At 33.8% G+C, this 18618-nt stretch overlaps 2 protein-coding genes across 2 annotated transcripts; one reads left to right on the top strand and one right to left on the bottom strand.

The window, feature by feature from the left end:
• Window positions 1-3094: 3094 nt before the first annotated feature.
• Window positions 3095-7514, top strand: LOC116107756 (acyl-coenzyme A oxidase, peroxisomal). The gene is made up of 7 exons (XM_031394049.1): window positions 3095-3553; window positions 4297-4412; window positions 4832-5712; window positions 6253-6432; window positions 6526-6692; window positions 6780-6903; window positions 7075-7514. The coding sequence occupies exons 1-7, from the start codon at window positions 3111-3113 to the stop codon at window positions 7228-7230; spliced, it is 2067 nt and encodes a 688-aa protein (XP_031249909.1). The 5' UTR covers window positions 3095-3110; the 3' UTR covers window positions 7231-7514.
• A 934-nt stretch (window positions 7515-8448) lies between these two features.
• LOC116107791 (nitrate regulatory gene2 protein) lies at window positions 8449-12613 on the bottom strand. The gene is made up of 5 exons (XM_031394083.1): window positions 10925-12613; window positions 10702-10779; window positions 9844-10058; window positions 9237-9460; window positions 8449-9106 (listed from the first exon to the last, which is right to left on the bottom strand). Exons 1-5 carry the CDS (start codon window positions 12018-12020, stop codon window positions 8449-8451), a joined length of 2271 nt encoding a protein of 756 aa, XP_031249943.1. The 5' UTR covers window positions 12021-12613.
• Between the last annotated feature and the right edge of the window lie 6005 nt (window positions 12614-18618).

Below are 18618 nucleotides of genomic sequence, written 5' to 3'. Positions count from 1 at the left end.
AAACAGTTAAGAGTTTGGCTAAAGGGATTTTGGTGAATAGCTTCATGGAAATGGAAGGAGAAGTGTTAAAAGCTTAGATGGGAGAACCTGGTTACCCACCCATTTACCCAATCGGACCTCTCATATGGGCTAACGGGTCAAGGTTAGGGTTAGGGTCAGGGTCGATCGGACCTCTCATACAGGCTAAGGGGTCGAAGTCGGATTGTGTTATAAGATGGTTGGATAATCAGCCAAGTGGTTTTGTTCTATTTGTGTCATTTGGAAGTGGGGGGATCATGTCAAATGATCAACTAAATGAACTAGCCTATGGTTTGCAAATGAGTGAGCAAAAAATTTTGAGGGTTGATAAAAGATCATCAAATTTTGAATTCTCAACGAAAGAATTCTTGGAAACGACTAAACATCAAGGTTTCGTCACATCCTCTTGGGTGCCATAGGTTTGGATTCTTAACCATAAATCGATTGCAGGTTTTTTAACACATTGCGGTTGGAATTCAACACTCGAAAGTGTTGTCAATGGTGTATCGCTAATCGCTTTGCCCCTTTTCGAAGACCAGAAAATGAAAGCTACGATATTATCCGAAGATATGGAAGTGTCATTAAGAGTAAACCCTAATGAAAATCGCCTAATTATTCGAGACGAAATTACAAAAACTATCAAGAAATTTGTAACACTTATGTCAGCTCAACAAGTGTCTAAAAGACAAAATGTACTAGCTGTCAAGCCCATACTACCTCAAAGGTATTTTATACTAACCCTATCTCATTTTAAGATAAGGACGAATGAGAGCTCTTTATGTGTCAAGGTAACTTGTAAAAGCATTCATTACATTGACCTCAAATGTGTATAAAATGACATCTCTCTTTGTAAAATGGGGGGTTCGGCAGATGAGAGCTAGACAAACATTTGAGCTTCATTATTTCTCTATGTAAACAGAGTATTTTTTTTCATTTTTGTACGCTTTACAGACAATATCATGGAAATAGTCACAGAATAATAAAATAACAGTGGATGTAGGATTTGTTTTAAGCATTCGAACCACTATAAAAATCCCTATTGTCAATCAATTATTTATGTTTCTGCAAACATATATAATTTCAGCACCATATTCAAATTTCATGAATCTATCACGTGTAATTTTTAAGATTCTCTTAGCGTCTTGCATATGCGAGTCGTTGGTGTTAAAATCAAGCATCAACAAAGTTAATAGATGAATAAGAAGGCAAGAGAAGTCGGACTCGTATGGAGAATTTGAAAGATTCAGCTTTAGAAGTTCTTAAAGTAGATGGATCTTCTAAGAAGATGCTATCAAAATTTGCATTTGAATTCAAGAACCGAAATTAAGTATTGACCTCGTTTTGATATTAAAATATTTGTGCATTTATTTACATTCGTTTTCATAATTAATTTCTTGTAATGTTGTGTTAATGTTCTTAATTTAATATTAAGTATGGTTCAAGAGTTAATAATTTACAGTCACCACTAAGTTGTATTTTTAATCCAAATCCCCTAACAAATAATTAACATGTTAAACGTGGCTATGCTTGTTAGCACTTAAAATTATTGTTGAATTATTGATTTAAATAATAGTTTAATCTTATTTTATATCTTATTAAGAAATGAGTGCTAATATACTATTATACTTACAAATACATATATTTCAGTTGTAAAACTTAAAAAATTGTGTTAATTTAGATTAAAATAAGTTATTTGTGCTTTTATATATCTCTATTTACAATAATGTTAAACGTATAAACAAATCTTACAAAGAATTTTATATAAATTAAATTCATTTTCTACTACGTCAGAAATCTTTGCAAGATTTGTTTATACGTTTAATATATATTATCTAAAGTGATAGTACTAATTGGAATGTAATAGATGTTATTAAAAAAATTTCTTTGTGATTATTCCCTTACTTCATAAGAATCAAGGAATTGTAATAGGAGACATGGCCACACAATACGATCATAAGGTTTTCTTTTCGAACATTATAATTGTTGTGAATATTACATAGAACTCGAATTTGAATTCAATTTTTAACAAAAAAATACTCAAGAGATTAGTTTTCACCATAATCGTAATAATGTCACCCCATCCCACGAGAAAATTGAAAGGCAAAACAATGAATGAGAATGTGTGACAATAGGCTATATATATAGATTTGTAATATCAAACGATGAACAATATTTGATAGTTAAATAAGAAAAATTTACTTAAATTCATTTAAACCTCGATAAATTAATATCCTTGTGACTATGAAAATTTATTAATTAATTGATATATTATTTAATCGTATCGCAAAGAAAACAAGGTAACTAAATTGTTGAGTAGGAGCAAATTATTAACAACAACGTGAGAAATGACAAATAAGATGAAGTTGAAGATGATAGTTCTATACTGGAGTGTGTCTCGTATAAAGATACATTCAAAACAACAATCACATTATATAATTTTCTCTTGCAATACGAAAACATTACACCAAAACTTCTTAATGTACTAAAAAAAGTTAAAGATGAGGTTAAAAAATAAATGAAGTCCAAAAAGATCAATTTCAAGAGGAAACAAATAATATTAGAATCATATTTTATGAATGCCTCTTAATTGAGTTATATATAATTTTAATCTATAAAAAGATTATTAATTTATATATCAAAGTATCTATATGTTTTTTATTAATATATTATTTTATAAATTTAATGAATTATTAATTTGTCCGTCACAAGCCAACAAGGATCAAAAATATTATTTAATCGGGTTGTTAATTTATCGGCATTTAGCTGTAAGTCTCGTTAATTATGTAAAAAGCCAATAATCTCTATTATGGGAACATACCCCAAAACAAAAAAAAAGCAAAAAATGCCGTGACGAAACTAATACTCATCCAATCTTATCCAAAGACAAGTAACCCTTCAAATAAAAAATGTAAAATAAAAGAAACTATATCCAATTCGTTGAAATGCGCGCCAAAAAGAAACTAAATTGTCAAGCACCTTACCCAATCATATCAATACACGTGTACAAATGCCCACAACGCCACGGCACCTTTCCCTTGCCGTATAAACAGACAATCCACCTCTCCACTCTCTACCAATAGGAAAAAAGAAAAATGGAATCACAGTCAAAATCTGACAATCCGACGGCCGAGCACGAATCTCAGGCCATCGCAAGACGCATCCAACGGTTGGCTTTACACCTGACCCCGCTCTCCGACCACCACCTCCGCCTGTGTCCATGCAGCAGCGGCGGCAACAAGGCCAAGATTGAAGTGAAAAAAGCAGAGCTTTCGGGTTACATGAGAGGGAACGACAGAGAGATTCAAGAGAGAGTGTTTGAATATTTCAACTCGAGGCCGGAGTTGCAGACTCCAATTGAGATTTCAAAGGATGAACATAGAGAGCTGTGTTGGAGGCAGCTTATGGGCCTGGTCAGAGAGGCCGGGATTAAGCCTTTTAGATATGTTATTGAGGATCCTGTAAAGTATTTCGCCATTCTTGAAGCTGTTGGCAGCGTTGACATGTCGCTTGGGATCAAGATGGGCGTGCAGTACAGGTAATTTTTAATATTTCTAAGGGTATAATTCTTTATATTATGTTGGCTTCGGTTGCATTGAGAAACGTTTGAATTATGTATAGGAACAATATGTGGGTGCATATTTCTTTAGAGAAGATTTGACAAGCTTTGAATGCTTGTTTATGTGTTTGAAAGTTATATGTATGTATAGTCTTTTAAAGAATCATTTTTTTTTTCAGTTCTACTAAAAATAAGAACTTGATCGTATATCATCCTTGAAACGCGTATGAATTTCGTATATGAAAGCCCTATGGATAAATTTCCTTTCGTGTATCATTTCTTCATTATGTTTTTAGTATTATGATGAAATGATAAGAGTTTGAAGGTATGGATCTATATGAGAATTATATGGATCTATATGAGAATTATATGGATGCTTAATTTTAAGAGTCTTTAACAGCTCGAATATTTGTTAGCATATGCATTTGGTGCTTCAGAAGGGGAGTCGTGTTTTTGTTTCCATTTTCTTGTTGTGTATGCAATCCCCTGCTAGTTGTATGTTGATAAAGAAAGTTGAAAAGGATATCAAATTTTGTAACGACTCTGTTGATTGATTGATGTAGTCATTTGGGTTGACCATTGGTGTATGTTTGTTTACTTTATACTTTGTGGGTTCTTGACATGGAGTGCATGTATGAGTTTGTTGATTGTGGTTGTGGGATTGAAGATTGTGGAAATTAGTGGTGCGTTGTGAATGTCAATTACAATATTTCCTAATGCAGTCTTTGGGGAGGCTCTGTGCTCAATTTGGGAACCAAAAAGCATAGGGACAAGTATTTTGATGGTATCGACAATTTGGACTATCCGGGTTGTTTTGCAATGACAGAGCTCCATCATGGTAAGCAACTGCAAATCCTTGAATTTTTTGTTCATAGCCTTTAGTTTTGATGGTATTGATACTTTGGTTAAATCAATATAAAGATTAACTGCTGGGAGCAACTAGTTTAGTTTTGGAAGGTTTGTGCTATACTACCAGAGGTCTTGGAATATAATCTTACTCGCACTGGGGTCAAGGGGGTTTGGAGGTAAGATGTAAAAAAAAAATAATATAAGGGGTTCGATGTAGTTATTGATCCTTTGCTTTCACTAATAATTCTATTTTTAATCATACTTAATCTTTTGACTTGGTTAGAGGTTCTTATGAAATGTAATTATATCTTTCTTTCTACTAAACATTTGTTCAGCCTGTTGTTTATGTTTTTGGAACTGTACTAAGCATGCATGTCTATACTGAACTGTCATTTTTGTGCTTAAAAGGCTCAAATGTTCAAGGCCTCCAAACGGTAGCAACATTTGATCCCATCACAGATGAATTTATAATCAACACACCAAATGATGGAGCCATCAAATGGTGGATTGGCAATGCTGCAGTTCATGGGAAGTTTGCCAGTGTTTTTGCCAGGCTTATGTTACCGACTCATGAGAAAAAAAGATATTCTGATATGGGTGTTCATGCCTTCATTGTTCCAATTAGAGACTTGAAGACCCACCAGACACTTCCAGGAGTTGAAATACATGATTGTGGCCACAAGGTTGGTTTAAATGGAGTAGACAATGGAGCATTGAGATTCCGCTCTGTAAGGATTCCCCGAGATAATCTGCTTAATCGATTCGGAGATGTCTCTCGGGATGGAAAATACACAAGTAGCCTTCCCACCATCAATAAACGATTTGCTGCTACTCTTGGGGAACTTGTAGGTGGAAGGGTTGGCCTTGCATATTCTTCAGTTAGTGTCCTCAAGGTTTCTGCAACAATTGCCATCCGATATTCTCTATTGCGCCAGCAATTTGGTCCTCCCAAGAAGCCTGAAGTCAGCATCCTTGATTATCAGTCTCAGCAACACAAGCTCATGCCGATGTTGGCTTCCACTTATGCATTACATTTTGCTACTGCACATTTGGTGGAGAAATATGCAGAGATGAAAAAATCTCATGATGAGCAATTGATTGGAGATGTTCATGCACTTTCAGCAGGCCTCAAGTCGTATGTGACTTCGTATACAGCAAAGTCATTGAGTGTTTGCAGGGAAGCCTGCGGAGGTCATGGGTATGCTGCTGTCAACCGATTTGGTAGCCTGAGGAACGATCATGACATTTTTCAGACTTTTGAGGGCGACAACACAGTGCTTTTGCAACAGGTTATGAACAAATTCTTTTCTATGACCTTGTTGATGTGAACTCTATATTTTTGGCCTAAAATATGACAGTCCCCAAATACATGTTAGGCAGGAACGTGTCAACAATAGGGTTTACAAGTGTATTGCAAATTCTACTGTGGACCCCAATAGGACCCTCCTGCTTTATACAGGCCCTTCTACCTTTAGTTTGAACTATAAGAGGAGCAGTGCACAATGTTTACATTATCCTCAATTTCATGCAAACGGGTAGGTGATGTATTCTAAATATTTGACCCTAAAGGGCCCTGTCCAAAGCTAGTTTTAAAAACTGATGGTTTTCTCCTAGAATTCCAGAACCAAAATTCAGTTAACAACATCGTGCTTGTAGATAACTTCAACTTTCCCTTCAGATGTAATTTTTGTGCTTTGGCTATTTGAATGTCGCCCTCTCCTGCTAACAGACATCATAAGCTGTTTTGAGTTTCTGAAGTATATGTCATTGGTGACCTTTTGCTTCTCTTTGAATGCCAGCTGGATCTGAATTATACTTTTGTGATTCAGGTAGCAGGTGATCTTTTGAAGCAATACAAGGAGAAGTTTCGAGGTGGGACATTTGCGGTTACATGGAATTACTTGAGAGAATCGATGAACACATATCTCTCTCAGCCAAATCCTGTAACTGCTCGTTGGGAAGGTGAAGAGCATTTACGAGATCCTAAATTCCAATTGGATGCCTTTAGAGTGAGTGTTATCTTGGTTTTCTGATTTCAAATGTCTTGGTTATGGTATTCAACAAACTTATTTTATGATCTATACAATCTCTCTTTTTATCAGTATCGAACATCTCGATTGCTTCAAAGTGTTGCAGTGCGACTTCACAAGCACACAAAAACCCTAGGGAGCTTTGGTGCATGGAATAGATGCTTGAATCATCTTCTCACACTCGCAGAATCCCATATTGAGTCAGTCATCCTAGAAAAGTTTATCGAAGCTGTCCAGAAGTATGTCTGTCTTTTAGAGGTTCATTTCTTCTTTGCTTTGTGATTTGTGACTTTCAATTTCTAATTTGGCTTTGATGTATCCACCAGATGTCCAGATCCAAGTTCTCGAGCTGCTCTAAAGCTTGTCTGTGATCTTTATGCCTTGGACCGAATCTGGAATGACATTGGAACCTACCGAAATGTTGATTATGTGGCTCCTAACAAAGCTAAGGTATTCATATATCTTAAGTAATGAATCAATTATAATATTATAATATTTCTCCTGATTTCTCCAAAGCCGAAACATCCCACATAGCTTTCCAGAACCAGCTTATATTGTTTGTTTCTTGGAGATGCAAGTCCTGTACACTCTTGATTGATAATTTTGCATCCTGTTCTGCAGGCTATTCACAAGCTGTCAGAATACTTGAGTTTCCAAGTGAGGAATATTGCCGGGGAACTTGTCGACGCATTCGATCTCCCAGACCATGTTACTAGGGCCCCAATTGCCATGCAATCAGAAGCTTATGCTCAGTACACACAGCATGTTGGATTCTAAAACTCCAACAGAAAGCAAAAAACAGTGATCGATACATTTGAATCAATTGTGGATGCAAAAATAGATGAAAGAAAGTTCCCACTCTATTTATTCTTCGTTTTTTCCCACTTAGAATATGATACAGAATTTCTGGGACAAAACCCATGTTGGCATACTAGGCAGGAAGAATAATATGCTGAAAATTGAAAAGAGTTTTAGCATAGTTGTTTATGATATTGTACGGAACAATGGATCTTGTGATAAAGCTTAAACAATAAAAATTCAGTCAAAATTGAAAGGAGTAGAAAAGAATGATAAAGTTTTGGCTGGGTTTGTTTCATTATTTCACCACTATCACTATCCTGTCCCTATTCCAAAAACAAATGCCCCATTGTTCCCTTATTTTTAAAATCATATCATAAATTAAGAAATTATTTAAATCCCCTAGGTTTGTTAATTGACAAAAATACTCATAACAAAAAAATTTATAAATTGACAAAAATAGCTTCGCTCACCTATAGTTGTCAAATTCTAGTAACCACCGTTGGTGGTGGCCAGAATCTTTCATAACGGTGTATTATCGGTCGGAACTGGTCGATAATGTGTTGATCTGGCAGTCAACGACAGTCATATCTTTGACAGTTGCTGACAACAAGTTCTGGCTGTAGATCTAGTCTTTTCTTTCCAGATTTGTGGTGAATCTGACAGGAAAATGTCAGATCGACGTACGATCGATCAAATCTAATCAATCGTGCGCCATAACACCAAATTCCAACGATAGTGACTGAAATCTAACAACTATGAATGGATGAAGATGTTTTTGTCATTTTATAAAATTTTTATATATTAGAGTATTTAATTAAAATTAGCAAACTTAGGAGATTTTTTTATTAATTTTAAAATTTACCTCGTAATAATCACCCAACTCTACCTACCAAAAATATTTCAAAAATACTACTCAAAACACTAAAACAAACACACGAACTGGGAAAACTGGGACCTTTTCTGTTTTTGGTCCCCAATAAGGCCTCAAAGAAAACAGGAGTAATGAGATATGGAGGCAAAAGTTTGTAGCAACATTATATAATATTTTATAGAAGCAAGAGCATGAAAACCTATAAATCAGCTGGCACTTCCAGTTTCAATTCTCCACTCTTCTAAAATTTCTGCTTCTCAAAAGCTATATGCAACATCTTGAAATTTACATATATCTATTTTCAACAACAAACTTAAAGATGTCTATATAGAACCTCTGGCTGGCTTGAGTCTCGCATATGACTCTACAGCTTGATCATTTTTCAGTCTAATATCCTCGTACATTTTGAGCGAAGCTTCAGAAAATTTGTTCAGTCGATCAAGAACTTTTGCCAAACTTGAATGTAAGCCGCACAAGTTCGCAGAGACATTATCGTTTTTCTCGTCATCTTTGCCTTCTGATTCTCCATTGTTTGCATCAAGTAATTTTTGTTTCTCCTGTTGCTGTTCTGCTTGTTGCTGCATTAATTGTAGCAAATCAGACAAGAAGGTTTTGATGTCATTGCTAAGTTCCTCTGATGGCAAACTGCTGAGCCCAGCTGACCAATCACGACATAGAACAAATATAGGCGGGGCCACAGCTCGACGAGGGGAAAAAGGTTTCCTGCTTTTGGAACGCTCTCGTTGTGGAAGAATGCAATTGTGCAGCCAGCCATTAAGAGCTATCACATAAGATGTGAGGCTGTTGACCCAGTCGGCAAAGCTCAAGCCAAAGCATTCAACCTCCTCCAGGAGCTGAGACAGAATCTGCTTGCGGGTATCTCCCTGGGTTCCTGTTGAGCTCCTTGAATGATATGCCAATGAAATGGTGATGTACTGTGCATGGTGACATTCAAGCATCGCCTTCCACATCCGGATCAACCTGCACAAGGTTCAAAGGTTATAGTTCCATTTCTGCTGAAGATTTAAAGCATAATTTTAGTTGGATAGAAATGCCACAAGCCATTAAATTATATAACCAAATGGCTACTGGAGAAGCTTCAAAGTCTTACCCCTGAATTAGTTCTACAAGTTGTGGATGCAATTCTTCATCTCTCATTTTCTCAATTCGCCTGGATATGGAATCAACAGATTGAAGTGCCACTACGATTCTAGAGTATAGATCCTTTATCACTGACCGGGTTTTATCAATTGTGTGAGCACTATGATCCTTTGCAAACTGGTGCCTAAGCTGATCACACTTCCGGTCATATTGCTTCTGAATACATTCACTGGCCTAAAGAACCATAATAATAGCATGTTAAAGAACCGTGGCACATTATTTATGAGGTAAGTCTAATGACTTTAAGGGCTTCACTAGAAATGGCAAGGAAGAGATCATTTCAAGGTAGAGATCCTGTGGCTGAGATTATATGAGATGATACATATGATCATTAAAAATTCGACTAGAAACTAACATCCCTTTCTACTGTCATTAATATCCAATGGGATTAAAAACTAGCTTCCTATCAAAAGAAAATGTCGTAATATGAACATCATTCAAATGCGTCATGAATGCACACAAGGTGAATTATGGAAGGAGCCTGATTTTACAGAACATGAAACATTGGATTACGAAGAAAACCAACTCTTAATACGAAAATGGTTACAACCAAATACCTTCACTTCATCATAGAGTTTCTTTTCCCATGCATACAGCCTATCCAGGGAGGAAGCGTGACTTCCCGCGATCATGCAGAAATCTTCAAAAAAATCACTTCCACTGTCACTCATATCATCTTTTGCTCCTGTGTTTAGTGGATTTCTTGATGAAGATGACCTTGAAGATGTTGCTCGCTTCCAAGTAATGACCTTTGTAACATGTTGTACAGGTTCTACACAAACATTGAAAACTTATATTAAGGCAAAGAAAAGAAAAAGAAGATTCTTTCAGATATGCAGGAAAGGAGAAAATGAGAAATGTCATCCACCATATAACATTGCCAATTAATAGAAAGAGACCAACCACTCCAATGTTATACAATTAATAGCCTTAAATATTGTAAATCAATCAATATAATCCCGTGCACAATCAATTTGAGTTGTACTACTCCTCTGTGCCACATAAATAACTACTACCTATTCGTTTTAAATATGGTCAAAATAAAAGTAAATTCTCAGAGTTCAAGTGATAAATGAAGAGCTTCATACAAGAAAAGCCATTTGATTAAACATAATGCTTTATCAATCAGAAAAATATTCACTTTCAAAAGTGCTAACATAAAGGATTCTGCTCGGTAGACTTCAAGTGCTGAAGAAACTAAGCTCAAGCACAAAGCTTTCAACTGAATGCTGTTACATTCTGTCTAGTTAGATAGAAGTGTTCATCAATTTGTGTTGGAGAACAAAGCCAATGAAGCAAAGGGAAGGCAACTAGATCTAGATTAGCAAACCACTTAAAAAATGGCCCAGTAAATGCATAAATTGTGTATTTTTTACATGGGCTTGTGAAATTTATTAACACCAACAAAAGCTTACCACCGGAAACGGGTCCATTCTTCCGACAGCAGCAACCTAGATGAAACGCTGCCAAAGCATCTGAGGCAGATGAACTCCCTACAAGAAAGAACTTGGTATGAAAAATCATTAAAAAGAAACTAAGCACAAAAAGAAATCAAAATCATATAGCAAGAGAATGCTGAAGGATCCATATCCAATCTACCATACTAGAAGCAATAGGATAATCAACAAAAATGATTACCTTTTGCCTCAGAAATTCTAACCCTGATATTGGTTGCCTCAAGCATCCGAGACATTTCCCTGCCAGATTCAGATGCTCTGAAGAAACGGTGCTCTATATCCTTTATGCTCGAGAGAAAATCCTTAGCTCTATGAGTAATGAACTCTGACGGGTCCTCTCTTTCCGCACACAAATCTTTATCCACTGCAGTCTTCTCCTTCTTCGAACCCGATTGCTCAAGAGCATCATTTACCCTTGAAGTTCCCACCGATCCACTCGCATTTCGCTCCAAGCGTACCTGTCTTGCTTCAACTCCTCCGGAGCTCATCCCACAACCATTAGCCGCATTACACTCCACAGGTTCACCAGTCATTTCAGAAGCTTTTTGCCCCAATTCAGGCTTCATACTGCCTTCACAATATTCACTACTCCCAACTGAACCAACCTTTGCCCACTTCCCCTTTCTCTCAACAACATTATCACCAACACCAACACTTTCAGTCCTAAACTGTCCCCAATCTCTCGTATCCTCAAAGTCCAAATCAAGCCCCCCCTTATGCCCCACAAACCTAAAGCTCTCACTCTCATCACTAGGGTCAAAAAAGTCCCAAGAGCCTGACTCAAAAGGAGGTGGTGGTGGTGGCAAAGGCATTGCCACTGATTCATCATCCACAAATCCACTAACACCACTATTTGCATTCATCATAACAGTTACAGAAGCAGTCTTAGCAGTTCTCATATAGCTTACATATGCCGCCGCGGGTGGCGAAATGTGATTGAGCTTAGGGCTAGGGCTAAGGCTAGGGCTTTGCTCATTGTGTAATGGCGAATCAGATACTTCATTAATATGTGAAGGAGATGGTGATGGATATGATGAATGTGATGGTGTTTTGTCAAGCTCAGTGGCTGAGATTGTTGATAAAGAAGACTCAATCAAAACCTCAGCCTCAGCATATCTCCTTAAACCAATGCCAATATTTTTAAGAGACTGAGTATAAGAAACATGAGCAGCTGCAAATGCATACCTTGAATCAATTGCTTGTTTAATAAATTTCCTCCTTGCTTTGCACAAACGCAAAGCTTCATTTCTCTCAGTTTTTGAACTTGATAAACCCATTTTCACTTCAAAATTTATTTCATTTCTTATACTAAATCAGCCAATCAAACCCGTGAAACAACTTCAACAACAAACCTCATGAAACAAACCTCATTGCACTCTACAAACGCAAAATGTTGCAAATACTAAAACCTAAAAAAGCTAACAAAATGAAGAAAATAAAAAGGCAAAACCTTGTGTAAACCCTAGAGTTAAAGTTAAAAACAGAGAGGAAAACAGAGCAAACCTCTTTAAAACTAGTAAAAGCAGAAGACTTCACAAAGCTAAAAACCCACTTGGAGAAAGCTCATTTAAGAGGATTATAACATGGTTTCAGTGGACTTATCAACCCTAGTGTCAAGTAAGACAAGAGAGTAAAAAAACAGGAAAAAAAAAGAGTGAAACAGGGGAGGAGTAGCTTTCAAGGAGCAAAGAACAAGGAGGAAAAGCAAAGAAAAGAAGAGTATGGTGGGTCAGAAATTGAAGGGCATTAAATTAATTATAGGAAATGGAAGCTATCAACAGAGAGAAACGAGCGAAAGAAACGTAGCAGGAGCCAAAAGAGGTGCCTGTTGGTTGAAATGAAATCAAGATTTGTGCAGAAATGTGAAGAGAGAGAGGGAGAGAAAAGGACGAAAATAAAAGGTTGGAAAAGTAAAGAAAGAAGAAAAAAGTGAATGGAGAGAGAGAGAGAGAGAGAGGGAATCTGTGTGACAGAGAGAACAGAGATGGAGTTGCCTCGTTCTCTGTGTGTGAATCAGTACGTCTCCGAAACTTAAACGCAAACGGAGGATTAATTTTGGAACACCCCTAAGGTTTACTATACTACAAATCACCCCTTACTGTTTGAGATTCATCTTTCTGTCACCCATGCCTTAAGATTTTGCTTTTATTACTTAATTAATTAGATATCTTCTCAATTAATCACTTATTATGAGTCAATAATTATTATTAGATTTAGATTGAATGATAATAAAATATGATTATTGTATAGTTTAAGATTAAAACCAACTTATATGGGTAATTAAAGGGAAATTCGATTATGTAGTTATATAAATGTTTTGTTATTATGGAATATTTATCATAATTGATTAATTTTTTATCATTTATAACGTTATGTTAGTAAAATTTTAAATTTTTTTAATATTTTAAAGGGTTTTTAGTAAATTTTTCAATATTTTAAAAGGTTTTTAGTAATTTTAAGAGGAGGGTGTTTAATAATTTTTTTAATTAATGTTGTATTTATTTATTTTAGTTTTTTAACATTAATGGAGGATTTTTTTTACTTTTTTCTCAAAATTTTTAAAGGATTTTTAGAAAGTTTTCAATATTTTAAGAGGTTTTTAGTAATTTTAACAGGTGGGTGTTTAATAATTTTTGAAATTGATCCTTAATATTATTTGTTGCACATATTTATTTTATTTATTTTCTGATAGGTCCTAATTATAGAGCTGTGAATGGATGAGAAATAGCCAACTAGGGTCACTTTTAATAAATGTGTAGAGAAGAAAATGTTGAAAACAGTAAAATTTGTCAGAGAGAATACATGTTCTCTGTTTTTATTATTGGAAATGGTGAAGAATATCATATGGACACAATTGCCCCTACCTTTTCTCCTGAAAACCCTCTAACGGCTCCTTAAAATCTGGTTTTTGGGGAATTGGATTCTCTTTTATAATAAAAAAATAATGAATAATAACCTTTTTCTTTCATTTTATGACCAAATTGTGGTCACTTTTGCAGTTTTTCTGGTCATTTGTGCACATTTTAGTAATGTCCCACTTACTTAAATTCAATATTCTTTTCAATCTTTTCCTTTGCTTAAAGTTGAGTTAATTAAGCAAGTGATTAATTTTGTTTTTTTTTTTTCCATATAAGGTCTTGTCAATTGTCGTCAAGCCTCAAGTTAAATGATTAAATATTAATTTACTAATAATGTATATATAACATATTTAAATAACTTAAATATTTTTTTGTTTTAAAGAAAGTCGAGATAAGTCGAATACAATAAAACGTATATTTAGTTACACTCGACGATGTGGGTGTTTTGGTTGAATAGAATCGTATATGTCAATCAAATACCTTTTCAATTATGATGTATATGCACGTTACATCTGATTAGTTGATCGGATACAATTATACAAATTATGTACATATCTAATAATGTATGAACGTAAGTGTATAATAATAAATGTGTAATCATTATGTGTGTATGTATATATATACACTCGTAATATATATTTTTACTCGTAAACTTGTACACGTGTATCAGATTTGATAAGTTGAGCGGATATAAATACACTAATTATGCTACTATTTAATTAGAATTATCATAAACGTTTAATAATCTTACTATCGTTATACATGTACAAATCAACAACATGGCATACTTTGAAGGGGCGGATATATAATATATGCTCGTAATATACATTTTTACTTATAAATTTGTACATTGAATATACTTTGGAAGGATTATTATTATTATTATTTAATGGGGGAACAGAATCTTGGCCGTCTAAAACCAGGATGGAGGTTAATGTTATAAAATTGAAGCTTTGACAGGGATAGATCTCATGTGAATAATTTAATTAATAATGTGATTAATTGCTGAGTCAGATAAATTATTAAATTAATTGGGTCCTTTGGCAGACAGGTCAAAAAGAAGAAATGTAATTCCACTTTAGCAAATAATCCAAAGACAAAAGTTTGAACAATTAGAGATTAAAAAAATATTTATTTTTATTATTATTTTTTTTTGTACAAAAAATGGTGAAAATGATATGCACATGGTAAAGCTTAAAAAAAAAGAAATAAAAATTGATGGGGCATAAAATATGTAATTAATTCTGGTTGGTAAATGTAATTATTATTGTCATAATAAAAATTTACCAATATAAGAACTCTAATTTATTTTTCTAACCCTTATCATTCAAGTTGTTTAGAACAATTTAGGCAATTAATCATTATTATTATTATGATTTCACTTAAAACTTTTGAAAAAATAAAATTAATTTGAAAAATTGGGATTTTTTTTTTCTTTTCAAATGGGTTATTATATTATATATATGATTTCTTAATAATTTAAGAAATCAATTAATAAATCTTACAAGAATATTGTGGATCCCTTGTGAGGCCTCTTTTGTTCTTTAATTTTGTAGATCTTTGATGAGTTGCTAGCCTGTCCTCCTTTAGGCTTTTGTCAAAATTATTAAAAAGAAAAGCAAAAAGCAAAATTATTAAACATTATCTTATTTAATTTGCACTTTTTTTATATCTTTGTATTTACTTAGGATATGTTAAAGTCATCTTTAATGATCATTTTTTTTTCTTTTTACTTTGATTTTGATGTAAAGATAGATTTATCATATGCTTATCATACAAATTCATGTTGCCTCTCCATCTTAATTATATAATATTTACAATTATTATGATCTATTTAAATAATTGATGAGTAATAAAGATAATTGATGAGTAATAAAGGGCCAGGATCTATTTCATTTAAGAATGTGATTTATTTAGTTTGTAAAAAGTAAAATAAATTTTGTGTGTATGGTGTAATCCTATCGAATAGCTGCCTCTTTTTTTTTTTTTTTTTTTCGGTTAATTAAAGTGTTTGGGTTAACTGAAAAGTTACACCACATCAAACCACCACCGCAGCCCTTGACATAAATCATCAGCAAAGATAATAAGATATTACTTTTGCATCCATCAGCAAAGATAATAAGATATTACTTTTGCGTCCAACGGAGAATCGAACTTGGGAAAAATAATGTTCTTCTTGACTAAGGAAAAATAATAATTAATTAATTAATTTTAAAACCTATTTGCAAAAATCAAGCAGTGATTATCAAGCAGTGATTATAACGAGAATTAAACTTAAATTAAGAATCTTGTATTAAACCCATTAATAATGTAATTAATCATACATTTTTCTAAGTGGGATAAATTATATTATTAATTCTCCAAGATTATTGGGTTATTAATCATACATTTTTCCAAGTGGTATAAGTTAAGAATTAATAATGAATACTTAAATATTAAGAATTAATAATGAATACTTAAATGTTAAGAATTAATAATGAATACTTGAATAGTATCAATCAAATAATTATGAAAAATCATATTGGTTTGTTTGGTTAGTTATTTTAGATAGGATTTTGGGAATAATATTGGGTAGTTGAATAAGGTGATTATTACGAGGTAAAATTTAAAAATTAATAAAATACCCCTTAGGTTTGCTAATTTAACTAAACACCCCAATAAATAATTTTTTTATAAAATGACAAAAACACCCCCACCCACCCACAGTGCCAGATTTTGACCACCATCACCGAAATCTAACCAAAAAATGGTGTTACGATGCAGACCGGTCGGATCTGGCTGATCTTGCGTCGATCTGACTTTTTCCGGCTAGATCCATCACGGATTTGGTCAAAAAAGGCCAGATCTGATCGTCGATGGCCGTAAAAGGCTAGATTTAGCCATTGTTGACCGTCAACAATGGCCATTTCTTTGGCTGTTGCTGACGGCTAGATCTGGCCTTTTTCGGCCAGGTCCACTGTGGATCTAGCTGGAAAAGGCCATATCGGCAAATTACTGGCTATTTCCGATCATTTCTACACCGTTGTGACAGATTTCGGCTACCACCGATGGTGTTTGCCGGAATCTGGCAACTATGGGTGGGTGAGGGTATTTTTGTTAGTTTTTAAACTTTTTTTAGGGGTGTTTAATTAAATTAATAAACTTAAGGGGTCTAAAAGTAATTAAATAAAATATAATAATATTTCCTAAATAATTAAACAAACAACTATTTTGGGAATAAGATATGAAATAATAAAACAACCGGACCAATAATATTATCATTGGCACGATAGAATTGTACATCAATATTCAATCTTTTAATAAAAAATTCATATATAAAGTCTTGATCTTTCAACTTAAATTTAATTTAAAAACATTGTCGAACTATTTCTTTTAAAGTTTTGACGAGAAGCTCTCCTTATCTTATAGACTTTAAATCCGGACTTAAAATATAAAACATTTGTTAACTAAATATGAGTTAACAAAAATTAATTAATTGTTAATTCACGTATTTTTGATCCATACATGAGTGTATGTATAACTAATTATACAAATAAATTCACTTATCAAATAATCGACCATACATAATTTCTTCAAAATGAAAAATTTATTGTCATCAATCCATTGTTTTCGATCCACACATGAGCGTATGTATAACTAATTATACAAATAAATTCACTTATCGAGTAATTAATATATCGACGTGTCTAGCTACCATACATAATTTCCTGGAAATTAACAATTTATTGTCATCAATCCATTATTTTAGTTTATCATGTATTTGGTATTATTATAACTTCCATTTCTTAAATTTGAAGCAAATCTCTTAGCGTATTTTAGGGTTTCCAATGTTGAAAATTAGGGCAATATTTTCAGGTTTATACGCAAGATGTTTTGTCATCTTCATCTAATTTCGTCATGAATATTAATTAAAGCTTAGGTCAAGACCAACTGTAGCCCATGCACTTCCTTAATGAATGGTCAATATAAGCTTGAAGTTACGTAATAGAACTCTGACCAAATATCTCCATGCATTTCCTCAGTCCTCACTAAATGTTCAAGTTTCTGGTTGGGCAATTGAATTCTTTGAAGGCAAAAACTTAATTAATATCATGTTACGTATACATGTACTTGTATGGTTTTTTTTTTTTTTTTCCTGTATAATTAATTAACCGTATTAATCATGTATGTTTTGTTTTAATTAATGAATAATTATGTGAAATCATTTATTATTGATTAATAGATACAAAAGTCATTTCTGAAAGGAAATGGTCATAAGCTATTAGAAAGTGTATTAATTTTCTGAAAGGAAATGGTGGTTGGACTTCGTCGAAACAACTCGTATCGAAAAAAACACTATCCTAATCACTACATCAATGTACTAAATTATTCATCTTATTCGATATGTTTAAATTAACTTACGATAGACGTGTTCCTTAAAATTATCACATATATAATTAATTTTTAATGAATAAATATATGAATAGAATGATGTGAGATATCCGTCTTGACAACCCTAAAACTTTTCCAAGTGATAAAGAGCCTCTGCCTGCATTATTAAATAGCTTTCCATGCAGTCACAAAGAAGCTTACAAATTACGCAAGCTCCCTCGTGGTTTCGCCTTCTATGTCAAACTCTCCACGCTTGGTTTAGCCCCCAATTACATCATCAAATCCCACCTCACCCTTCTCAAACTCATCCCCTCGGCTCTTCACATCGTGAATAGTTATTTGTCTTCAAGCTTGATTACGCCACAAGAGTTCATAATCTTGCGGTGGATCAATAAAGTTTCAAAATCATCCATTGTAATAGTGATTAATATGCGTAATAGTTTATGTATCCGGATAACGTGGTACGTCTGTAAGATATTTGGTTGTACGTGTACTTACACCGCCGTTGTGGTTGTATATATATTTCTGCGACTTTGAATTTGGTCTTATACCACATACTCGATACAGATGAAAAGCGAGTGACTAGTTTCCTTATTGCGAAGAAGAAAGGAGGTGTGTATAGATAACTAAAAGTAGCGAGGCAAAC

The sequence above is a fragment of the Pistacia vera genome, unplaced genomic scaffold (genome assembly GCF_008641045.1).
Source record: "Pistacia vera cultivar Batoury unplaced genomic scaffold, PisVer_v2 Contig548, whole genome shotgun sequence".
Classification (NCBI taxonomy): domain Eukaryota; kingdom Viridiplantae; phylum Streptophyta; class Magnoliopsida; order Sapindales; family Anacardiaceae; genus Pistacia; species Pistacia vera.
This window is presented reverse-complemented; position numbering and strand designations above follow the sequence as displayed.